Source organism: Rhamphochromis longiceps, linkage group LG16, assembly GCF_057381845.1.
Source record: "Rhamphochromis longiceps isolate RC_006_pf linkage group LG16, R_longiceps_female_GT1.1, whole genome shotgun sequence".
Lineage (NCBI taxonomy): Eukaryota > Metazoa > Chordata > Actinopteri > Cichliformes > Cichlidae > Rhamphochromis > Rhamphochromis longiceps.
This window is the reverse complement of record NC_140572.1, coordinates 21,280,689-21,306,679: the sequence shown is the minus strand read 5'-3', so window position 1 is coordinate 21,306,679 and position 25,991 is coordinate 21,280,689. Positions and strand designations below refer to the sequence as shown.

At 38.9% G+C, this 25,991-nt stretch overlaps 2 protein-coding genes across 6 annotated transcripts in view; both read right to left on the bottom strand.

Annotated features, from left to right (window-relative positions):
• Window positions 1-184: 184 nt before the first annotated feature.
• LOC146651049 (uncharacterized) overlaps window positions 185-25,991 on the bottom strand; it is a 31,613-nt gene continuing 5,806 nt past the window's right edge. For 2 of the 5 annotated variants that reach the window (XM_085384701.1, XM_085384705.1), the window contains 14 exons: window positions 17,471-17,512; window positions 16,910-17,065; window positions 15,088-15,303; window positions 14,731-14,844; window positions 12,869-12,910; window positions 12,308-12,463; window positions 10,486-10,701; window positions 10,129-10,242; window positions 8,265-8,306; window positions 7,703-7,858; window positions 5,878-6,093; window positions 5,521-5,634; window positions 3,658-3,699; window positions 185-2,080 (listed from right to left, as the gene is read on the bottom strand). In XM_085384701.1, coding sequence (XP_085240827.1) covers window positions 2,052-2,080; window positions 3,658-3,699; window positions 5,521-5,634; window positions 5,878-6,093; window positions 7,703-7,858; window positions 8,265-8,306; window positions 10,129-10,242; window positions 10,486-10,701; window positions 12,308-12,463; window positions 12,869-12,910; window positions 14,731-14,844; window positions 15,088-15,303; window positions 16,910-17,065; window positions 17,471-17,512 — 1,655 coding nt within the window. In that variant the 3' untranslated portion in view covers window positions 185-2,051. The remainder of the gene's footprint in view (window positions 2,081-3,657; window positions 3,700-5,520; window positions 5,635-5,877; window positions 6,094-7,702; window positions 7,859-8,264; window positions 8,307-10,128; window positions 10,243-10,485; window positions 10,702-12,307; window positions 12,464-12,868; window positions 12,911-14,730; window positions 14,845-15,087; window positions 15,304-16,909; window positions 17,066-17,470; window positions 17,513-25,991) is intronic. The other 3 variants (XM_085384703.1, XM_085384702.1, XM_085384704.1) reach the window with 3 other exon arrangements.
• LOC146651050 (uncharacterized) lies at window positions 20,440-23,204 on the bottom strand. The gene is made up of 4 exons (XM_085383600.1): window positions 22,926-23,204; window positions 22,332-22,454; window positions 21,770-22,240; window positions 20,440-21,697 (listed from the first exon to the last, which is right to left on the bottom strand). Exons 1-4 carry the CDS (start codon window positions 23,202-23,204, stop codon window positions 21,149-21,151), a joined length of 1,422 nt encoding a protein of 473 aa, XP_085239726.1. The 3' UTR covers window positions 20,440-21,148.

Genomic DNA, 25,991 nt, shown 5'->3' with positions numbered 1-25,991 from the left:
GAATAATTTCTCAGAAAAAATCAGCTGATGGCTTAATGTAACAGCTGATAAACACTGCCACCTATTGACAGAACAATAGTTTTACAATTTATATCAACTGATGCAATACATGAGGGTAGATTATATATCTGCAGTCTTAACTCGACAAACACGGAAGGATTTTTTTTTTTTAAGTTTACTTCACTCAAGTAGGTGTGTACAGCACATTTACATCAAAGTCAGATACTGCTGTAGTATCTTTTTGTGAAAAACTGAAAGAAACGTAACAAAGTTAATACAAAAAGAGCAGAACAAGAAAACCAAAATGCCACAACACCATTCTAACTTAATTTACAATTAATTAATGAAAGATAGCAATTATATCATAAGTTAATAGAAATTTCAGTTGTTATTGCAAAAGTGTTTTAAAAAAATTGCATAAAAATATTCTAAAGAACCTTTTAAACGTAGATATGATGCAGACAAATTGCCATTATGACTTTATTTTCTTACAGATATGCATAACAAATACCCTTTTTCTTTCATTAATTTAATTTAATCTTGTCACAGTAAAACTGTACTGTATAAGATTGTGATAGTGCATCTTTTAATTGAATGAAATTTCCCCCTAACACATATACATAAAACTAGAGCTTTTAAAATACTATTGAACATACTGTATCATCATCATCATTATTTTTTATCATCATTTACAAAAGAATATATTTACATGTAGTTGTCAAACAAACACATTCACCAACTAGAAGTGCCAAGATACACAAGAATACATTATTTCATATAATTTCTGTTGCATAATTTCAGACCAGCCCTCTGCAGTGGTCTGTAAGATGACTAACTCTGTGGTATTTTTAGAAGCTGTTTTGTTAGCATAATAGTATTTGCTGATTCATAGGAGGTCTTTGATATCTTATCTACTTTGAAAAAATAAAATGAATGGTGACCTCCGATCTAAAGTCTCTGATATAATTGTCTGCTTTTGTTTTCAGTGTCTCCTACCGTTAATCTGTCTGTTTTTCTGGCCTCTCTGAGCAAATAATTGTTTGCCTTTGTTCTGACTCAGACTGAAGGACTTCTACACTCTTTTCAACTGTAGACTAGATCTTTATAAATATCTTACAATTTCAGTTTTGAGATCTGTTTCCTTCTGGATTGCAATCAACAGGTTCACTTTTCTTTTGAAAGCCTTTATCTCCACTAAGGCTTTTCCGCCCTGGTTTTTTCTTCTTCTACGCCTCACGGTGGACTTTACTATTATCCTTTGTAGTTTCACCTTTATCTGCCTCACCTGTGTGTTTTATGCCTGGATTACATGTGCGTGTACCCTGTGGATGAATGATTTGAATCAAGCACCAAACTAATAACATTTAGTGGGTACACACTCAATCACTGTAAAGGGATCTCTTATAAGCAAATGGAAGCACTCACTTGAATGAGTAAAATAATTTTTTGCTCTTTTTACATGTATGTGGGGTGAATGTAGCATTGCAAGTTCAGTCTGTCTGAAAGGTCAACTGAACTGAGAGAGAGAAAGGCTAAAGTTTGTGAAAAGACAGTTCTTTGAGAAAATGGTATGTAAATGACACAATGCTACTAGGACTGCACGTGCTGCATCAGAAGCTTTAGAAAGACGTTCATTAGTTTAGCCTTTTTTTGAGGATCGGGCTCTGTTGCTACAGGGTTACAGTTACTATTGCCTTGTCCCGAGGCAGGATTCTTTGCTTTCATCACCTCTACCACCTGATAGGATCAGAAACGTGTTCGTCCTTTTCTTGCTGATTGTCTTCTATTTCTTTTTGTCCTCATGTTTCTGCAGTTTTCTGTTCAGGAATGATAGATTACTATTTTTTCTCATTTATGACATTCAATTAATTTCCTTCCCCTGAGCCTGATGATTTCCCAACATTTTCCTCATTAGGTTGTCCCATAGCCTTTTTTGAGTTGGAGTCATCCACATGTTCCCCAGCATCATTGTTAGATGCCCTCCTTGGCTGGGGTCAAAAGTTGAAAGCGGCTCTGCAGCAAATGGAGAGGCCCATTTTCAGGAGCAGACACTAATTTTTTTCTCTTTTTTCGTCCAAGTCTGAAAAAAAAAAAAAAAAAACAGTAGAAAGAGGAAAAAACAATTAGCAATGAAAGTGCACTAGTCTGTTAATAACTTGTAGTCAAAGACACCAGTATAGCTCAGTTTGTTGAGCAGGTGACCCATATGCCAAAAAGCTACTGCAGGGGCCTGGCTTTGATTCTGACCTGGGACATTTGTCAGTCTCTCAGCACTCTGACCCTCCTTTCCTCTCTGATCTACTGTCCTGTCATAAAAATAAATCTTTAACAGGGGAAGAATATTTTGCAGTTAAAATAAACTAGTCCTACTAAGTAGACATTTAATCAAAATGGTCACAGCCAAAAAAAAAAAAAAATGTTTTCAAGAAAGCCTCAGACTGCATTAAAATGGATAATCAAAATAAAAGTCAACAAAATTTTGCTCTCTTCCAATTTTTAACTTGTGTATTAATCCAGTTATAAAACTAGAAAATATTATTATATGTAAAATATATAACCAATTGCTTGGGTCTATGCTAGTGTTTCTCTACTGCAATTATGAGGAAATACCTGAGGGTTAAGTACAAACAATAAAGGACAGCCCTACTGCCACACACTTTGTACTTTGCATCACAACGCTAAGCACACATAATACAAATTTGAGTGTTTCATCTAATGGTGTTACACTCTCCCTACACTAAACCATAAACAGACAAACTCTACAGGTCAGGATATATTTTACAGGTTAACTATAAATGCTCCTCCCATTAGTTACTTGCATTGATTCACTTTGTATGGTGTTGCTCTAATGAAGTGAAAGTGTTTAAAATAAGTGTTTAACAGTACAAGAATTCACAGAGAAAGCCTGAAAGAACCTCAGCATAAATCTGACAGCTGACATTAATTTTGCAGCCTTAATACTGACAGCCCTGTTTTTGTTTGTTTCTTTGTTTGTTTTTAAGCTTGTTCATTTTTGTGCAAGTTATTATACTACCGTGATCAGCCATACTCAGAAGCACATAAAAAACATTAGACATGATAAATCTTGAAATAGGTCAGTTGTTTTATTTGTTGTTGTTCCCAAAAATGACCTCTGGCAAGAAAGCCTACGTTGTGCTACAAATGGCTTTGTAACTTTCTACTATAAATAAATGTCTGGTTTTTTTTTTTTATTACTACAGTTAAAAAGAACAAAACAACAACAAAAAACTGGACAGTCTGGGCAATGAGCTTCCGGAAATTTTCCTGTTATTTTACACATTTATTACTTACAATCTAACTGCAATGAGTCATAAATTTTCCAGGGCCGAGCAATATCCAGGCCAACTATTTTAACAGATTGAATACATAAGATGACAACAAACATAATACCTGAATGAATGGCAAAGAGAAAAATACACTTGTAGCAACATTATACCATCCATCAATGATTATAAATAGCATCACTATGTAGAAATTAAAATTAATGATGGTTGCAAGTCAAAGCAACAGTCGTTAATGAAAATGTGTTAATGTCACAGGCGTTAATTAAATAAGCAATCCATTTCCTAAAAGCTTATCTGTCTAAAGTATTTGAGGAATACTTGATTAGTGTAAGAGGAAAAAAACAAAGATTACCTGCTTGTTGCTTTTCCTCAAAATTCTTAACTTTATCCTTAACTGTAAGAAATGAATTGCAAAGAGAAAAATACACTTGTAGCAACATTAAACCATCCATCAGTGATTATAAATAGCATCACTATGTATAAAAATGGCTGTAAGTTAATAGGCAGTTGATAGAATAATTATTAATACTTATAGTTAACAGAATACTTTATCGAATCCACTCAATTTAAATCAAACGTCTGCACTTCAGTCATATATTAGATTTGAAATTCACTGTGGTGGTGTACAGAGGCATTGCTAACATGTGTTTGTTTTTAATGTGTAATCCTTTACATGTTTGCTATCATAACTTTTCATTGCTAATGAGAACCAAACAAAAGCTTAGGTTGATAGTCATAGGGTTATTTTTTTCATTTTAAACTGCAGTATAGACGTGAGAGTTTTTTTGTTTTTTCGCTTTTTTTACCTACATGAAAGAAGACAGTGATGAGAGCAGTGGTGAGAATCTACATGACTCAAAAACCTTTAAAGGCCACAACCAAAAGTGAAGACCAAGCCACAGTGAATACCAGTTTGCTAAGGAACACAACAGAGACCCAAAATGAAGGCAGTGAGCACATCCCAGTCCCACCCAGGCAGCATGGGCCTCAGAGAGCCAGACGCAGGGATGCAGGGAGGACCCCTGTCCTGAACCATGGAGGCCAGCTAGCCAGGGCATAAAAGAGAGGACGAAAGGGGGAAGGAGAGACCTCACAGATCTGCACCTCGCACTGAACCACAGGAACCAACATGGGGAAGGGAAGACACAGCACCCAGACAAGGAGCTGAAAATGCAGCTTTTACAAGTTTATACAAAGTTCATTTTAACTGTCACCAAATGCTGCTTCTGTGTGTGAATGTTAGATAAAAGCACTTACATAGAAACAGCAGACTAAAAAGTGCTTGTGTAAATTTGTTAATAAGCTAAGATGTGTAATGTGCTTTGAGTGCTCAGATAGAGCAGAAAAGCCCTTTAGAAGTTTCCTTCTTCCATTCCCCAGTTAGTAGAAGGAAACTACCAGTATTAAATAATTGAAACCAGGTGCCAAAAACTGCAGTTCCTTAAACTGCCAGTTGAGGGTGACTTCAAATACAAGTCAGTCCCCACACACACTGATATTAAAATGCTGACCTTTGCACCAGAACTAAACAGTCTGAATCTTTACAACAATTAGCTTAAACTTTTATAAGTTAATGAATAATGCATATGTGGCTGCTTTAAGTAAGAAGGAGGTGATTATGCTTATTTTTTATTTAGGACTAATTAGCAAACATATGACAGTAAAAATGTACATGTACGAATATATATGCTCATGTTTCAAAAGATGAAGTTCAAAAGCTCATCTGGCTTTGTCTTGCTTACTGTTTATTCCTGTGACTATTCTAAATCTAGCTGACATGGTATAATTTCAAACCTGGCTTTTCAGAAGCAGGGGATGATTGAAGATTCGACTCTGTAGCCCCACTGTGTTCTTTCAAATGACCACATTCAGAGACTTTGTCTTCTCCTAGTGGATTTACATCAGTTGTCTTTTTAGATGGCTTTTGAGGCACAGCAGGCTTATTTGTATTAGGCATACCTTTGCTGCTTTTCAAAAGCTTTTTTAAATATAAATACTCTGATTTATTGTATTGAAATGCTTACAAAGGCATTGCTAACATGCCTATGAAAGAAATTATTGAATCTTTAAATATATAAATATGTAAGGTCACCTACGCCATCTCAATCATTTTTGTTTTTAGAAAAAAGTTGCTCATTATTTTTATGGTGTCTTTTCCAAATTGTAGTCTTTCTGTGCCTGGAGGGGAAAAGGTTATTGTTTTTTTCTTCTATACCTGTCTGTGCAGGAGTGGTGGGAGACTCGTCCTCTTCTCTCACGTCATCAGGGGAAGGAAAAATACTAGTTTTAGTGTCAGGATGTGCTTCCTCATTTGTCTCTTGCTCTGAGCCTGAAACAAACAGTAAAAAGTTTAAAAACTACACTAGTCTGGTCTGCTTTGGATGTTTTTAGGGATGTCAAACTCATTTTACATCATGGGCCATATGCAGGCCACTTTGATCTTAAGTGTGCCAGACCAGTGAAACTCCAAGTTCTGTCAGTGTAAAGAAGTTCAACTACACATTTAAAATTCCTGATATTTTCATGTAAGAAAAAAGAAGTGCAATTTAGTTCATTGATGGTGTTTCTGCACCTGTCTGACCAGAACTTGTTGGTAGCTCTCCTTTTTCTCTCATGCCATCTGATTTCTTTGCTTCTTTTTCCGTTTCAGTTTCCTCTATAGTTTTTTCAGTGTCCTGATCTGAGATTACATCTTGCTTTTGCTCTTCAGCAGGTGGCTTGTGCGGTATGATCTGGGTCGAACTTTCATCAGCAAACTTTGCTTCTTCATTCTCCATTTTCTCTGACTCTGAAAAAACGTAAAAGAAAAAAGAAAAAAGAGTACCACTGGTTCAAAAAATACATTTAAAGAGAATATAAATACATTCATAAAAGTGCATGAGTCTGTTTAAAAATAGCAGAAAATGGAATGATTTGGCGAGTGTACTGGTTTAAACTGAACCTGTCTTACTCTACTAATGTTTAAAAATGTGTCAAGAAAGCATTCGCCAAGAAAGGATGGACAGTATTAGAATAAGAAATAAATGTAACTGAAAGAAAAGCACTTTTTCAAATGTGACATGTGCTTGTAATTTTAGTTCTGACTATTGAAACTAAACAATGTAAATTTTGTTATTAAAGCAAGACCACTGGTTCAAAAATTGCTTTTTTTTATTGTGAAATAAAAATGTTGCTGTTGCACTTTTTGCATCAGAAAAACAGAATGGAGGGCTAAATTTTCTTGGGCTTATCTTTGTCGTTTTCTAAATCTGACACAAAAACAAAAAAAAAATTTTCTTTACAAAATTAGACCATATGGAAGCTACCTTGGAGGTTGGACGTTAGTAGCTAGTAGTATTGTTCAGTTTGTTTGGTTAGCGGCTTAGTTTATGTATAAAAATACTTCAATTAATTTAATGAACTGATTATTATTTAAATTCACTTTTGGAAAAGAAAAAGATTCAAACTAAAAGCAAAATGTTGTACTCTACAAAAAGTTATTAATGAAAATAGGAATTTGTAGTAAGTGAACAGATCATACATGAAGGCGACTCCTAAATAGAGTAGCTGAAAGAAGAAGATTAATTAAGGAAACCACCCATTTGCCATAGTTATCCCAAACATCTGAGGATTACTGTCTTTCACTAGTCTGACCAATAACAGCCAGGTCCACAAGTCCCTGATTTTTCAGAGGCTCAAAGTACCTGGAAAACTTACTGACAAGCAGTTTCATGGCCAGGTGAGGTCAGTTTGCTATTGCATGACACAGATACAAGCTCTGGAATTCTAAGCCTTGAATTTGTATTTGGTTTCGTTTCATTGAAACTCTCAATATGAGGCTTAAAGAGATGATGATGATGATGATGATGCAAGTGATAGAGGCCACAATTAAGCTAAAATACCAAAGCAAATCTATCAGAAAGTCAACAAACATTTTTAGGAATCATCAAATCAACGACCTTAAAATGTAGACATGCGCTGGTGAGCTCACCAACACCTAAACATTTGTAAGAGTTCAAGTGATTCTTCCTGGCACTGTACTCAACTGAGCACCTGGTGTTGCTCAATTTGGTGTAAATTCTTATTTTGAGAGTAAAAGTAGTTTTTCCAAGCCCGAGCAATATGCAACACTATTTTAACAAGTTAAATACATAAACTGATAACAAATATGATACCTGGATGATAGAATTTACATAAAATTTCTTTTAAGATTATTAAAAATACACAAAATCAAAATATATATATATACAAGTAATAACTCAGGCAATGTAATGTAATATAATAAGGTAAAAGAAAAAGACATTCATTTGGCAAATAATCCCTAAACTGAATTATGTTATTGCACATTCAGAAATGAGTCAGAAAAATTCATGTGCAAAGTTATTCTGAATCTAACTGGCATAGTTTAATTTTCAAACCTGGTCCTTTAGAAGGAATCTGTGTTTGCAGATCAGACTGTGTGGCCTCAGTATGTTCTTCCAATTGACCACTCTTGACTTTCTTATCCAGTTGTCCTTTATTGTTTAAAAAAGAAGACTTTCTTGTGACCACATGAGGTCCATCTTTGTTTTTTTCTAAAGTGGAAAAACAAAAGAATGAAACAAAGATAAGAATTTCTTTCTGGAGATTAAACAACATAAAAACCTGGATTGGGATTCAGAAACAAATTTTTAACAAGGACTGCTGAAAATTAGTTTGGTTTTTAACTTATTTTATTCATGTAAATGCTTGTTTTCATGTTATAAATTGGTTACTATTTAATATAACTTTGAAGAAAAAAAAAAGCTGTGACGTACCAACAAATTAAAATTAATGATAGTTTCAAGTAAAAGCAACAGCCATTAATGAAAATGTGTTAATGTCACAGGTGTTAATTAAATAAACAATGCATTTGCTAAAAGTTTATCTGTTTAAAGTATTTGAGGATGATTTTATTTCAGTGGTTTTTGATTAGTGTAAGAGGAAAAAAACAAAGATTACCTGCTTGTTGCTTTTCCTCAAAATTCTTAACTTTATCCTTAACTGTAAGAAATGAATTGGAAAGAGAAAAATACACTTGTAGCAACATTAAACCATCCATCAGTGATTATAAATAGCATCACTATGTATAAAAATGGCTGTAAGTTAATAGGCAGTTGATAGAATAATTATTAATACTTATAGTTAACAGAATACTTTATCGAATCCACTCAATTTAAATCAAACGTCTGCACTTCAGTCATATATTAGATTTGAAATTCACTGCGGTGGTGTACAGAGGCATTGCTAACATGTGTTTGTTTTTAATGTGTAATCCTTTACATGTTTGCTATCATAACTTTTCATTGCTAATGAGAACCAAACAAAAGCTTAGGTTGATAGTCATAGGGTTATTTTTTTCATTTTAAACTGCAGTATAGACGTGAGAGTTTTTTTGTTTTTTCGCTTTTTTTACCTACATGAAAGAAGACAGTGATGAGAGCAGTGGTGAGAATCTACATGACTCAAAAACCTTTAAAGGCCACAACCAAAAGTGAAGACCAAGCCACAGTGAATACCAGTTTGCTAAGGAACACAACAGAGACCCAAAATGAAGGCAGTGAGCACATCCCAGTCCCACCCAGGCAGCATGGGCCTCAGAGAGCCAGACGCAGGGATGCAGGGAGGACCCCTGTCCTGAACCATGGAGGCCAGCTAGCCAGGGCATAAAAGAGAGGACGAAAGGGGGAAGGAGAGACCCCCACAGATCTGCACCTCGCACTGAACCACAGGAACCAACATGGGGAAGGGAAGACACAGCACCCAGACAAGGAGCTGAAAATGCAGCTTTTACAAGTTTATACAAAGTTCATTTTAACTGTCACCAAATGCTGCTTCTGTGTGTGAATATTAGATAAAAGCAATTACATAGAAACAGCAGACTAAAAAGTGCTTGTGTAAATTTGTTAATAAGCTAAGATGTGTAATGTGCTTTGAGTGCTCAGATAGAGCAGAAAAGCCCTTTAGAAGTTTCCTTCTTCCATTCCCCAGTTAGTAGAAGGAAACTACCAGTATTAAATAATTGAAACCAGGTGCCAAAAACTGCAGTTCCTTAAACTGCCAGTTGAGGGTGACTTCAAATACAAGTCAGTCCCCACACACACTGATATTAAAATGCTGACCTTTGCACCAGAACTAAACAGTCTGAATCTTTACAACAATTAGCTTAAACTTTTATAAGTTAATGAATAATGCATATGTGGCTGCTTTAAGTAAGAAGGAGGTGATTATGCTTATTTTTTATTTAGGACTAATTAGCAAACATATGACAGTAAAAATGTACATGTACGAATATATATGCTCATGTTTCAAAAGATGAAGTTCAAAAGCTCATCTGGCTTTGTCTTGCTTACTGTTTATTCCTGTGACTATTCTAAATCTAGCTGACATGGTATAATTTCAAACCTGGCTTTTCAGAAGCAGGGGATGATTGAAGATTCGACTCTGTAGCCCCACTGTGTTCTTTCAAATGACCACATTCAGAGACTTTGTCTTCTCCTAGTGGATTTACATCAGTTGTCTTTTTAGATGGCTTTTGAGGCACAGCAGGCTTATTTGTATTAGGCATACCTTTGCTGCTTTTCAAAAGCTTTTTTAAATATAAATACTCTGATTTATTGTATTGAAATGCTTACAAAGGCATTGCTAACATGCCTATGAAAGAAATTATTGAATCTTTAAATATATAAATATGTAAGGTCACCTACGCCATCTCAATCATTTTTGTTTTTAGAAAAAAGTTGCTCATTATTTTTATGGTGTCTTTTCCAAATTGTAGTCTTTCTGTGCCTGGAGGGAAAAAGGTTATTGTTTTTTTCTTCTATACCTGTCTGTGCAGGAGTGGTGGGAGACTCGTCCTCTTCTCTCACGTCATCAGGGGAAGGAAAAATACTAGTTTTAGTGTCAGGATGTGCTTCCTCATTTGTCTCTTGCTCTGAGCCTGAAACAAACAGTAAAAAGTTTAAAAACTACACTAGTCTGGTCTGCTTTGGATGTTTTTAGGGATGTCAAACTCATTTTACATCATGGGCCATATGCAGGCCACTTTGATCTTAAGTGTGCCAGACCAGTGAAACTCCAAGTTCTGTCAGTGTAAAGAAGTTCAACTACACATTTAAAATTCCTGATATTTTCATGTAAGAAAAAAGAAGTGCAATTTAGTTCATTGATGGTGTTTCTGCACCTGTCTGACCAGAACTTGTTGGTAGCTCTCCTTTTTCTCTCATGCCATCTGATTTCTTTGCTTCTTTTTCCGTTTCAGTTTCCTCTATAGTTTTTTCAGTGTCCTGATCTGAGATTACATCTTGCTTTTGCTCTTCAGCAGGTGGCTTGTGCGGTATGATCTGGGTCGAACTTTCATCAGCAAACTTTGCTTCTTCATTCTCCATTTTCTCTGACTCTGAAAAAACGTAAAAGAAAAAAGAAAAAAGAGTACCACTGGTTCAAAAAATACATTTAAAGAGAATATAAATACATTCATAAAAGTGCATGAGTCTGTTTAAAAATAGCAGAAAATCGAATGATTTGGCGAGTGTACTGGTTTAAACTGAACCTGTCTTACTCTACTAATGTTTAAAAATGTGTCAAGAAAGCATTCGCCAAGAAAGGATGGACAGTATTAGAATAAGAAATAAATGTAACTGAAAGAAAAGCACTTTTTCAAATGTGACATGTGCTTGTAATTTTAGTTCTGACTATTGAAACTAAACAATGTAAATTTTGTTATTAAAGCAAGACCACTGGTTCAAAAATTGCTTTTTTTTATTGTGAAATAAAAATGTTGCTGTTGCACTTTTTGCATCAGAAAAACAGAATGGAGGGCTAAATTTTCTTGGGCTTATCTTTGTCGTTTTCTAAATCTGACACAAAAACAAAAAAAAAATTTTCTTTACAAAATTAGACCATATGGAAGCTACCTTGGAGGTTGGACGTTAGTAGCTAGTAGTATTGTTCAGTTTGTTTGGTTAGCGGCTTAGTTTATGTATAAAAATACTTCAATTAATTTAATGAACTGATTATTATTTAAATTCACTTTTGGAAAAGAAAAAGATTCAAACTAAAAGCAAAATGTTGTACTCTACAAAAAGTTATTAATGAAAATAGGAATTTGTAGTAAGTGAACAGATCATACATGAAGGCGACTCCTAAATAGAGTAGCTGAAAGAAGAAGATTAATTAAGGAAACCACCCATTTGCCATAGTTATCCCAAACATCTGAGGATTACTGTCTTTCACTAGTCTGACCAATAACAGCCAGGTCCACAAGTCCCTGATTTTTCAGAGGCTCAAAGTACCTGGAAAACTTACTGACAAGCAGTTTCATGGCCAGGTGAGGTCAGTTTGCTATTGCATGACACAGATACAAGCTCTGGAATTCTAAGCCTTGAATTTGTATTTGGTTTCGTTTCATTGAAACTCTCAATATGAGGCTTAAAGAGATGATGATGATGATGATGCAAGTGATAGAGGCCACAATTAAGCTAAAATACCAAAGCAAATCTATCAGAAAGTCAACAAACATTTTTAGGAATCATCAAATCAACGACCTTAAAATGTAGACATGCGCTGGTGAGCTCACCAACACCTAAACATTTGTAAGAGTTCAAGTGATTCTTCCTGGCACTGTACTCAACTGAGCACCTGGTGTTGCTCAATTTGGTGTAAATTCTTATTTTGAGAGTAAAAGTAGTTTTTCCAAGCCCGAGCAATATGCAACACTATTTTAACAAGTTAAATACATAAACTGATAACAAATATGATACCTGGATGATAGAATTTACATAAAATTTCTTTTAAGATTATTAAAAATACACAAAATCAAAATATATATATATACAAGTAATAACTCAGGCAATGTAATGTAATATAATAAGGTAAAAGAAAAAGACATTCATTTGGCAAATAATCCCTAAACTGAATTATGTTATTGCACATTCAGAAATGAGTCAGAAAAATTCATGTGCAAAGTTATTCTGAATCTAACTGGCATAGTTTAATTTTCAAACCTGGTCCTTTAGAAGGAATCTGTGTTTGCAGATCAGACTGTGTGGCCTCAGTATGTTCTTCCAATTGACCACTCTTGACTTTCTTATCCAGTTGTCCTTTATTGTTTAAAAAAGAAGACTTTCTTGTGACCACATGAGGTCCATCTTTGTTTTTTTCTAAAGTGGAAAAACAAAAGAATGAAACAAAGATAAGAATTTCTTTCTGGAGATTAAACAACATAAAAACCTGGATTGGGATTCAGAAACAAATTTTTAACAAGGACTGCTGAAAATTAGTTTGGTTTTTAACTTATTTTATTCATGTAAATGCTTGTTTTCATGTTATAAATTGGTTACTATTTAATATAACTTTGAAGAAAAAAAAAGCTGTGACGTACCAACAAATTAAAATTAATGATAGTTTCAAGTAAAAGCAACAGCCATTAATGAAAATGTGTTAATGTCACAGGTGTTAATTAAATAAACAATGCATTTGCTAAAAGTTTATCTGTTTAAAGTATTTGAGGATGATTTTATTTCAGTGGTTTTTGATTAGTGTAAGAGGAAAAAAACAAAGATTACCTGCTTGTTGCTTTTCCTCAAAATTCTTAACTTTATCCTTAACTGTAAGAAATGAATTGGAAAGAGAAAAATACACTTGTAGCAACATTAAACCATCCATCAGTGATTATAAATAGCATCACTATGTATAAAAATGGCTGTAAGTTAATAGGCAGTTGATAGAATAATTATTAATACTTATAGTTAACAGAATACTTTATCGAATCCACTCAATTTAAATCAAACGTCTGCACTTCAGTCATATATTAGATTTGAAATTCACTGTGGTGGTGTACAGAGGCATTGCTAACATGTGTTTGTTTTTAATGTGTAATCCTTTACATGTTTGCTATCATAACTTTTCATTGCTAATGAGAACCAAACAAAAGCTTAGGTTGATAGTCATAGGGTTATTTTTTTCATTTTAAACTGCAGTATAGACGTGAGAGTTTTTTTGTTTTTTTGCTTTTTTTACCTACATGAAAGAAGAGAGTGATGAGAGCAGTGGTGAGAATCTACATGACTCAAAAACCTTTAAAGGCCACAACCAAAAGTGAAGACCAAGCCACAGTGAATACCAGTTTGCTAAGGAACACAACAGAGACCCAAAATGAAGGCAGTGAGCACATCCCAGTCCCACCCAGGCAGCATGGGCCTCAGAGAGCCAGACGCAGGGATGCAGGGAGGACCCCTGTCCTGAACCATGGAGGCCAGCTAGCCAGGGCATAAAAGAGAGGACGAAAGGGGAAGGAGAGACCTCACAGATCTGCACCTCGCACTGAACCACAGGAACCAACATGGGGAAGGGAAGACACAGCACCCAGACAAGGAGCTGTAAATGCAGCTTATACAAGTTTATACAAAGTTCATTGTAACTGTCACCAAATGCTGCTTCTGTGTGTGAATGTTAGATAAAAGCACTTACATAGAAACAGCAGACTAAAAAGTGCTTGTGTAAATTTGTTAATAAGCTAAGATGTGTAATGTGCTTTGAGTGCTCAGATAGAGCAGAAAAGCCCTTTAGAAGTTTCCTTCTTCCATTCCCCAGTTAGTAGAAGGAAACTACCAGTATTAAATAATTGAAACCAGGTGCCAAAAACTGCAGTTCCTTAAACTGCCAGTTGAGGGTGACTTCAAATACAAGTCAGTCCCCACACACACTGATATTAAAATGCTGACCTTTGCACCAGAACTAAACAGTCTGAATCTTTACAACAATTAGCTTAAACTTTTATAAGTTAATGAATAATGCATATGTGGCTGCTTTAAGTAAGAAGGAGGTGATTATGCTTATTTTTTATTTAGGACTAATTAGCAAACATATGACAGTAAAAATGTACATGTACGAATATATATGCTCATGTTTCAAAAGATGAAGTTCAAAAGCTCATCTGGCTTTGTCTTGCTTACTGTTTATTCCTGTGACTATTCTAAATCTAGCTGACATGGTATAATTTCAAACCTGGCTTTTCAGAAGCAGGGGATGATTGAAGATTCGACTCTGTAGCCCCACTGTGTTCTTTCAAATGACCACATTCAGAGACTTTGTCTTCTCCTAGTGGATTTACATCAGTTGTCTTTTTAGATGGCTTTTGAGGCACAGCAGGCTTATTTGTATTAGGCATACCTTTGCTGCTTTTCAAAAGCTTTTTTAAATATAAATACTCTGATTTATTGTATTGAAATGCTTACAAAGGCATTGCTAACATGCCTATGAAAGAAATTATTGAATCTTTAAATATATAAATATGTAAGGTCACCTACGCCATCTCAATCATTTTTGTTTTTAGAAAAAAGTTGCTCATTATTTTTATGGTGTCTTTTCCAAATTGTAGTCTTTCTGTGCCTGGAGGGGAAAAGGTTATTGTTTTTTTCTTCTATACCTGTCTGTGCAGGAGTGGTGGGAGACTCGTCCTCTTCTCTCATGTCATCAGGGGAAGGAAAAATACTAGTTTTAGTGTCAGGATGTGCTTCCTCATTTGTCTCTTGCTCTGAGCCTGAAACAAACAGTAAAAAGTTTAAAAACTACACTAGTCTGGTCTGCTTTGGATGTTTTTAGGGATGTCAAACTCATTTTACATCATGGGCCATATGCAGGCCACTTTGATCTTAAGTGTGCCAGACCAGTGAAACTCCAAGTTCTGTCAGTGTAAAGAAGTTCAACTACACATTTAAAATTCCTGATATTTTCATGTAAGAAAAAAGAAGTGCAATTTAGTTCATTGATGGTGTTTCTGCACCTGTCTGACCAGAACTTGTTGGTAGCTCTCCTTTTTCTCTCATGCCATCTGATTTCTTTGCTTCTTTTTCCGTTTCAGTTTCCTCTATAGTTTTTTCAGTGTCCTGATCTGAGATTACATCTTGCTTTTGCTCTTCAGCAGGTGGCTTGTGCGGTATGATCTGGGTCGAACTTTCATCAGCAAACTTTGCTTCTTCATTCTCCATTTTCTCTGACTCTGAAAAAACGTAAAAGAAAAAAGAAAAAAGAGTACCACTGGTTCAAAAAATACATTTAAAGAGAATATAAATACATTCATAAAAGTGCATGAGTCTGTTTAAAAATAGCAGAAAATGGAATGATTTGGCGAGTGTACTGGTTTAAACTGAACCTGTCTTACTCTACTAATGTTTAAAAATGTGTCAAGAAAGCATTCGCCAAGAAAGGATGGACAGTATTAGAATAAGAAATAAATGTAACTGAAAGAAAAGCACTTTTTCAAATGTGACATGTGCTTGTAATTTTAGTTCTGACTATTGAAACTAAACAATGTAAATTTTGTTATTAAAGCAAGACCACTGGTTCAAAAATTGCTTTTTTTTATTGTGAAATAAAAATGTTGCTGTTGCACTTTTTGCATCAGAAAAACAGAATGGAGGGCTAAATTTTCTTGGGCTTATCTTTGTCGTTTTCTAAATCTGACACAAAAACAAAAAAAAAATTTTCTTTACAAAATTAGACCATATGGAAGCTACCTTGGAGGTTGGACGTTAGTAGCTAGTAGTATTGTTCAGTTTGTTTGGTTAGCGGCTTAGTTTATGTATAAAAATACTTCAATTAATTTAATGAACTGATTATTATTTAAATTCACTTTTGGAAAAGAAAAAGATTCAAACTAAAAGCAAAATGTTGTACTCTACAAAAAGTTATTAATGAAAATAGGAATTTGTAGTAAGTGAACAGATCATACATGAAGGCGACTCCTAAATAGAGTAGCTGAAAGAAGAAGATTAATTAAGGAAACCACCCATTTGCCATAGTTATCCCAAACATCTGAGGATTACTGTCTTTCACTAGTCTGACCAATAACAGCCAGGTCCACAAGTCCCTGATTTTTCAGAGGCTCAAAGTACCTGGAAAACTTACTGACAAGCAGTTTCATGGCCAGGTGAGGTCAGTTTGCTATTGCATGACACAGATACAAGCTCTGGAATTCTAAGCCTTGAATTTGTATTTGGTTTCGTTTCATTGAAACTCTCAATATGAGGCTTAAAGAGATGATGATGATGATGATGCAAGTGATAGAGGCCACAATTAAGCTAAAATACCAAAGCAAATCTATCAGAAAGTCAACAAACATTTTTAGGAATCATCAAATCAACGACCTTAAAATGTAGACATGCGCTGGTGAGCTCACCAACACCTAAACATTTGTAAGAGTTCAAGTGATTCTTCCTGGCACTGTACTCAACTGAGCACCTGGTGTTGCTCAATTTGGTGTAAATTCTTATTTTGAGAGTAAAAGTAGTTTTTCCAAGCCCGAGCAATATGCAACACTATTTTAACAAGTTAAATACATAAACTGATAACAAATATGATACCTGGATGATAGAATTTACATAAAATTTCTTTTAAGATTATTAAAAATACACAAAATCAAAATATATATATATACAAGTAATAACTCAGGCAATGTAATGTAATATAATAAGGTAAAAGAAAAAGACATTCATTTGGCAAATAATCCCTAAACTGAATTATGTTATTGCACATTCAGAAATGAGTCAGAAAAATTCATGTGCAAAGTTATTCTGAATCTAACTGGCATAGTTTAATTTTCAAACCTGGTCCTTTAGAAGGAATCTGTGTTTGCAGATCAGACTGTGTGGCCTCAGTATGTTCTTCCAATTGACCACTCTTGACTTTCTTATCCAGTTGTCCTTTATTGTTTAAAAAAGAAGACTTTCTTGTGACCACATGAGGTCCATCTTTGTTTTTTTCTAAAGTGGAAAAACAAAAGAATGAAACAAAGATAAGAATTTCTTTCTGGAGATTAAACAACATAAAAACCTGGATTGGGATTCAGAAACAAATTTTTAACAAGGACTGCTGAAAATTAGTTTGGTTTTTAACTTATTTTATTCATGTAAATGCTTGTTTTCATGTTATAAATTGGTTACTATTTAATATAACTTTGAAGAAAAAAAAAGCTGTGACGTACCAACAAATTAAAATTAATGATAGTTTCAAGTAAAAGCAACAGCCATTAATGAAAATGTGTTAATGTCACAGGTGTTAATTAAATAAACAATGCATTTGCTAAAAGTTTATCTGTTTAAAGTATTTGAGGATGATTTTATTTCAGTGGTTTTTGATTAGTGTAAGAGGAAAAAAACAAAGATTACCTGCTTGTTGCTTTTCCTCAAAATTCTTAACTTTATCCTTAACTGTAAGAAATGAATTGCAAAGAGAAAAATACACTTGTAGCAACATTAAACCATCCATCAGTGATTATAAATAGCATCACTATGTATAAAAATGGCTGTAAGTTAATAGGCAGTTGATAGAATAATTATTAATACTTATAGTTAACAGAATACTTTATCGAATCCACTCAATTTAAATCAAACGTCTGCACTTCAGTCATATATTAGATTTGAAATTCACTGCGGTGGTGTACAGAGGCATTGCTAACATGTGTTTGTTTTTAATGTGTAATCCTTTACATGTTTGCTATCATAACTTTTCATTGCTAATGAGAACCAAACAAAAGCTTAGGTTGATAGTCATAGGGTTATTTTTTTCATTTTAAACTGCAGTATAGACGTGAGAGTTTTTTTGTTTTTTCGCTTTTTTTACCTACATGAAAGAAGAGAGTGATGAGAGCAGTGGTGAGAATCTACATGACTCAAAAACCTTTAAAGGCCACAACCAAAAGTGAAGACCAAGCCACAGTGAATACCAGTTTGCTAAGGAACACAACAGAGACCCAAAATGAAGGCAGTGAGCACATCCCAGTCCCACCCAGGCAGCATGGGCCTCAGAGAGCCAGACGCAGGGATGCAGGGAGGACCCCTGTCCTGAACCATGGAGGCCAGCTAGCCAGGGCATAAAAGAGAGGACGAAAGGGGAAGGAGAGACCTCACAGATCTGCACCTCGCACTGAACCACAGGAACCAACATGGGGAAGGGAAGACACAGCACCCAGACAAGGAGCTGTAAATGCAGCTTATACAAGTTTATACAAAGTTCATTGTAACTGTCACCAAATGCTGCTTCTGTGTGTGAATGTTAGATAAAAGCACTTACATAGAAACAGCAGACTAAAAAGTGCTTGTGTAAATTTGTTAATAAGCTAAGTTGTGTAACGTGCTTTGAGTGCTCAGATAGAGCAGAAAAGCCCTTTAGAAGTTTCCTTCTTCCATTCCCCAGTTAGTAGAAGGAAACTACCAGTATTAAATAATAGAAACCAGGTGCCAAAAACTGCAGTTCCTTAAACTGCCAGTTGAGGGTGACTTCAAATACAAGTCAGTCCCCACACACACTCATATCAAAATGCTGACCTTTGCACCAGAACTAAACATGTGTACTAAACAAGCATTTTTCATACAAAAAATGTAGCACAAAGTGCTTTACATGGTTAAAAGCAGCCCACCCCACCCCGCCCTCCAACTCACTCCCCACACTCTCATTAACATAAACGATCATGAATACACACATCCCCCCCTCACACACACACACACACACACACACACAGACACGCACACCTAAAGCGTAAAATTGGGCTGGGTACGCATGATCCAAATGAGGAAACAATATCACGGGGAGCCGTCTGCACCGGGAGCCGGTCACACACCGCAGCCTCCGGGCTGGGCTCACAGCAGGAGGGAGTCAAAGAAGCCCCCCAGCCAGGCTGAGAGGACCCCCAGAGCCCCAGCAGCCACGGTCGATCACAGCCCCGGTGCAGAGAGCGCCCTCCGAGGAAACACTGGAGATATGACACAATAGGATATATACAGGGTAAAAAGATAAAATAAATAAGAACGGGATACAATATAAATATAAATATAAATAGAGTAAGAAGATAAAAAACGAATAAGAGTAAAATCAATAAATATTAGGTAAAACCTAAATTAATAAATAGAATAACAGGATAGAATAAATAAGCATAAAATAAATAAACGTTAAGTAAAAGCTAAATTAAAAACGTGTACGTTCTCTGCGGCCCTGAGCTCCTCCGGCAGGCTGTTCCACAGACGAGGACCATACCACTGAAAAGTTGCCTCTCCGTGAGTATGTGTCCTGACTTTGGGAACAGTCAAAAGGCCAGTACCAGAGGACCTCAGGGTCCGTGAGGGTTCATATGGTAAAAGCAGATCTGAGAGATAAGAAGGCCCAAGACCATTAAGACATTTAAAAACCAATAAAAGAACTTTAAAATCGATCCTGAAACACACGGGGAGCCAATGCAGCGATTCTAAAACCGGTGTAATGTGGGCCTGCCCTCTGGTCTTCGTCAGCACACGAGCTGCCGAGGTTTGTAAAAGTTGTAAAGGTGAAATATTATTTTTGGGGAGACCAGAGAGCAGGGCATTACAGTAATCAATGCGACTGGTAATAAAAGCATGCATCAGCATCTCCGTGTTGGCCCGAGAGAGAATAGGGCGGACTCTGGCTATATTTTTTAGATGATAAAATCTAATTTTGGTTACATGTTTAATATGTGGGATAAAACCAAGCTCAGAGTCAAAAATAACACCCAGGTTTTTCACTTGTAGCAAAGGACATAGTGAAAATGCCTCTAATTTAGACAAGAGTTTCTCTCTCTGAGCCTCGATCGGGACCGATGATTAAAACTTCAGTTTTGTCCTGGTTAAGCTGTAAAAAGTTTTCTGCCATCCAAGATCTTATATCTAAAATACAGTTAAAAAGGGCATCCATTGGTCTGGTGTCATCAGGAGACACAGAGATGTACAGCTGAGTAGGGATGGGTATCATTTAGCTTTTATCCGATACCGGTGCCAAACCGGTACTTTTGAAACGGTGCCGGTGCTTAAAGAATGGAGAACACAAAATTGGTCCAAAAACCTCTCATGTTCAGCTGTTTTTTTTGTAAAAAGATAACAATGTTAGCCTTTTCTGCAGCTATAGGGCATATATGGTATGACTCTTGGCTGGAAGCAGTGCTTAGATCAGAATCAGAAACTTTATTGTCATTGTTTCGTTGTTCTCGTGACAATGACAATAAAGTTTCTGATTCTGATTCTGATTAAACAATGGAAAAAACACATTACTTTGTCCAAAAACCTCTCATGTTTAGCTGTTTTCCACTTTTTCTTTGGTCATTTTAGCCTTTTTGGCCAGGGTGAAGGGAGTATCTGTCACGGCTGGCGGAGGGAGCCGTGTGGTGTGGAGGAAAAGGAGGACCCAAGATGCAGCAAACTGATGATACGAGTGATGTTTTATTTACAAAGGTGGCGGTGACAAAAACAGGCAACGAGGTATGAGTACTTTACAAACGGAAACCTAAACTGGGAGAAACTAAATAGCAAACCTGAGACCGTACAAAGGGGGTGCGGGGCAGAGGGACGCAGAGACAGGACACCATGGAACGCAGATGAATGCAGAGATACGCAGAAATACACGGATGAGTGCAGACACCAACTATAAATACACACACCAGGTAATGAGGAAATGGCACACAGGAGGGGACACAGCTGGAACTTAATGGGCATAACGAGACACAGACCTACAAAGTAAAACAGGAAATCTAGAACCCGAACCGGACACAAGGGGGGAGGACACAGAATAACTAGAACAGAGGGAAATAGTCACAAAACACAAAACGTACCATGACAGTACCCCCCCTCCAAGGGCTGGCTCCAGACAGCCCAAAACAAAAACAGACGACCAACCCAGGGCGGGCGGCGGGGGCCCAGGACGGAGGGACCAACACCGAACAAAACAAGCTCCAGCGGACCGAGGGAATTGTCCAAAACAAAAACACACATGCTGGAGTACCAGGACAAAACACAGTTCAGGAGGCCGGCCCAGAGGCTCACAGCTCAGAAGTCCAGGACAGTTTATCTTCTGAGGCCGGCCACGTCGGCGACACAGCTCCGAAAGCCGACCGAGTGGAAGGCAGCGGTGGCGGAGCGGAGGCAGTTCAGGGGGCCGACCGTGCACACGGCAGCGGCGGCGACGAGGAAACCGTTCAGGCGGCCGACCGTGCGGACAGCAACGGCGGTGACGAGGAAACAGTTCAGGCGGCCGACCGTGCAGACAGCAACGGCGGCGTCTAGGAGGTCATCCATAGTGACGATGACGCTCCACCAGCGGCCTGGCAGATGACCGCCGATGTCGAGGCGGCAGTTTGGGACCCGAAGGTGGCGTGGCCGTCGCAGCACCAGACGAGACCGAAGCAGAGGCTGGACCAGACGAGGCAGCTGATGAGGATGCTGAAGCAGAGGCCGGACCAGGCGAAGCTGAAGCAGAAGCCGGACCAGGCGATGCTGACGAGGATGCTGGAGCCGGGCCAGGCGATGCTGAAGACACGAAGGCTGGAGCCGGACCAGGCGAGGATGAAGCAGAAGCAGAGGCTGGACCAGACGAGACTGAAGCAGAAGCAGAGGCTGGACCAGACGAGACTGAAGCAGAAGCAGAGGCTGAAGCCGGGCCAGGCGTGGGTGAAGCAGTGGCTGGACCAGGCGACGGCGTGGGTGAAGACACAGAGGCCGCAGCTGGCGAGGATGGAGACACAGAGGCTGCAGCTGGTGGCGATGATGGGTCTTGGGGCTGGACGGGCTCCTCGGGCCCCCCAGCTGACGAGACAGGAGGCTGGCTAGGTTCTCCTGAACCTCCAGCTGATGAGTCTTGAGGCTGGACGGGCTCCTCGGGCCCCCCAGCGAAAACAGTCTCTGGACCAGTGGGCACCGGGGCCCCTGGAACACACAGGTCAGAACCAGTAGGCGCACGGGCCTCTGGCAGGCACAGTTCAGAGCCAGCAGGCGCACGGGCCTCTGGCAGGCACAGAATAGAGCCAGCAGGCGCACGGGCCTCTGGCAGGCACAGAACAGAGCCAGTAGGCGCACGGGCCTCTGGCAGGTACGGGTCAGAACCAGCAGGCGCACGGGCCTCTGGCAGGAACAGATCAGAACCAGCAGGCGCACGGGCCTCTGGCAAACACAAAGCAGACTGCAGCTGCACAGAGCATCGACTCAGCTCAGGCAGCAACAGCCGGATGCAGTCCTCAGCTGGCTTCTTAACCTCCAGGGGTCCAGAGTCAGCCGGGGGCTGGGACCCAGCCTCTGGGGAGGCCCTGGAGTGCGTCACAGTCTCTGGGCTGGCCAGCTGTTGCGGACTGACTACTGCGTTATGTGGTGTGTCTCTCTGCTTGACATGAACAGGTGAAAAACAGTGCTTTTCCGGTTGGATGGACTGGACTTGTAGTACAGGCGGAGCTGGTGAAGATGGTGGCTGAATAGGTGGCTGAGCTGGTAATAACGCTGATGAGTCTCTTGCCAACTGAGCTACTGACTGAGCCACGGATTGTAACAAGGTGTCTAATAGGTCTGGCTGTGACTGTAATGGAGGTGGAGATTGAGTGGCTAACTGAGGTAGCGGCTGCAGGGCAGCTAACCGAGCTACCGGCTGGGCAGCTGGCTCAACAAACACAGCCCCGGAATAAACAGTCATGCGAGCTGGCGAAACAGACGGAGTGTCTTTTCCACTCACCACAGCCGGCAGTTCCGAAGTCCTACTCTCCGGCTGTGGGGCGACGCGCCGACGGCGCGATCGTCGCTTCCTCCCGGGCGAAACCTCCGGCGGGCCGGGCAAAACCTCCGGCGGGCCGGGCAAAACCTCCGGCGGGCCGGGCAAAATCTTCACCGCCGGGCTGGGTTGGGAAGCGGTAGCGGCTGGAGGGTGAAGGTGCAGCTCATGAAGGAGGAAGTCCCGTGCCAGCGGGTGAAGCGAGTCTAGCAGCCAGGAGTGTGCAGAGAGTAGCTGCTGTAGCCTGGCTTCTACAGCGCGGTGGAACTCTTCTTCCTCCTGCTCGAGCCACAGGTTTACCAACCTTGCGACCGTGTCGGTTACCTCCTCCCGAAACTCCTGGGTAGGTGCGAATGCTGCTGGGTCCATGTTGGTCGGCTCGTACTGTCACGGCTGGCGGAGGGAGCCGTGTGGTGTGGAGGAAAAGGAGGACCCAAGATGCAGCAAACTGATGATACGAGTGATGTTTTATTTACAAAGGTGGCGGTGACAAAAACAGGCAACGAGGTATGAGTACTTTACAAACGGAAACCTAAACTGGGAGAAACTAAATAGCAAACCTGAGACCGTACAAAGGGGGTGCGGGGCAGAGGGACGCAGAGACAGGACACCATGGAACGCAGATGAATGCAGAGATACGCAGAAATACACGGATGAGTGCAGACGAGCCGACGAGGAGCACAGGCAGACACCAACTATAAATACACACACCAGGTAATGAGGAAATGGCACACAGGAGGGGACACAGCTGGAACTTAATGGGCATAACGAGACACAGACCTACAAAGTAAAACAGGAAATCTAGAACCCGAACCGGACACAAGGGGGGAGGACACAGAATAACTAGAACAGAGGGAAATAGTCACAAAACACAAAACGCTGGGTCAACGACCCAGGACCATGACAGTATCTGCCATCAAACAAGAAGACAACTGCATGTAACTACGACGGTGTTTGATAGTTCACCTTATTATGCATTAATGTAATAACGTGGTTAGCCTACTCAACGTAAATTACACACGAACAACATTAAGCTACTCACGTAGAGAAGAACGGCTGCTGCTGCTGCATCATCATCCGTCATCATTTCTGCTACACTGGCAGGGCTAGGGGCCAGGACTCTCCTCTTCGGGTTTTTGGGGGATGTTGCTAACTCCGGGTCAGATAACAGGCACCACACCCGCAGTAGATGTGCTCGGTGTGAGGTCTCGCAGCAAGCTATCAAATACGGTGCATTTCTCGGCTTTTAAAAAAACGCTATGCGTCGCCAGGTGTTTCATCGGATTTGAGGTGTTACCTCCTTTGACAGTATCACAGTATCAGCTTTAAGCACTTGTTGCAGGCTGCTGAGTTTGCATATTTTGCTGTGAAGTACAGCCAGACTTTTGACCGCTTCACCTTGGACATTTTTAATCTGTAGCTCTGCTCTAACAGAACATACGTACCTGGGTCCGCCTACTATCCTCGGAAACGTAAAATGATTGGCTAGAATCTAAAGTGTATCACAGCTCAGGAAAAAAAAGCACCGAAATAAAGCACCAAAATGTGCGCTGCTTTTCGGTCTGGTTACTACCGTTTATGTCAGAACCGGTGTAACTGTGGAAGTTCATTCCATGCCTCCTGATGACACAGCCAAGAGGGAGCATATACAAATTAAAAAGTTAGGGCCTAAAATCGACCCTTGAGGCACACCACATGTCATTTTATGGATCTTAGAGGAGCATGTATCCATACTCACCATAAAAGTTCTGTCTGAGAGATAGGAAGTGAACCAGTTGTGTACAGCACCAGTGAGGCCCACCATATGTTTCAGTCTGTTTAAAAGAATAGCATGGTCTACTGTATCAAAGGCTGCGCTTAGATCCAGTAGCACCAGGACTGAGAGCTTTTGGGAGTCCCAGTTACATCTAAGATCATTTAAAACCTTTAGGAGAGCCGTCTCTGTGCTGTGGTTTCCCCCTAAATCCAGACTGGAATATCTCCAGGATCTGTCTATCATTCAAAAAGTCATTAATCTGAGTAAAAACAAGTTTTTCTAAGATTTTACTTAAAAATGGTAAGTTGGATACACGTCTGTAGTTATTAAAATCATTACAATCCAAATTGCTCTTCTTCAGAAGGGGCCTCACCACCGCCGTTTTAAAGGCAGCAGGGAAGACACCCAACTGAAGAGAGCAATTCATCATGTATAAAAGCTCAGCTTCAAAAAATCCATACAATGTTTTAAAAAGTAAAGAGGGGATTGGATCTAAAAGACATGTGGTGGGTCTCACTGTGGAGAAAACTTTCTTAAGGTTCTCAGCATTAACCAGGACAAAGCTGTCCAGTGTCTCCTCAGATACAATCGAGCCCTCAGATGTGTTTACAAACATATCGCGATTAGATAAAATATCAGATCTAATGGCGCTGATTTTTCCCCTGAAGTGGTCTGCAAACTGCTCACAGAGTGAGTCTGTGGGGGTTCTTTGCTGTTCAAATCAGGGTTAAATAAATGATCTATGGTGGAAAAGAGGACCTTGGGATTATTTTTGTTATTACTGATTATTTTGGCGAAGTATGAATTTCTTGAGTTCCTTAATGTATTATTGTAGATTTTAAGTTGCTTGCAAAATATTTGATGGTTGATAGTATTTTTATTTTTCCTCCATCTCCTTTCTGCTGCCTTGCAATTTCTTTTGAGTTTTTTGACTTCTTCGTTTCTCCAGGGTGATGCATGTTTTACGTTAATCTTTTTGGTGGTGAGTGGAGCAACGGAGTTAAGGGTTTTCTTCAGTTTGCTGTTAAAATGATTAAAAATAGAATCACAGGGGGGCATTCATCTAAAACCCTGGTAAAATTTGCAGCCACTTCAGAGGTTAGATAGCGCCTCCTCACAGTTCGCACCGAGGTCTCCCGCTGAATAAAACCGGTGATGTTAAAAAACACACAGTAGTGGTCAGAGACAGCCAAGTCAACAACAGAGGACACACTGGTGGACAGCCCATGGGTGATGACCAGGTCCAGAGTGTGTCCTCTGTTGTGAGTTGGCTGCGTGACGTGCTGGGTAAAATCCAAACAGTGAAGAATGTTTAAGAATTCTTTTGATGCAGGGTCAGAAGGATTATCTATGTGCAGGTTAAAATCACCGGTTAAAATTATCATATTATATTTTGAGTG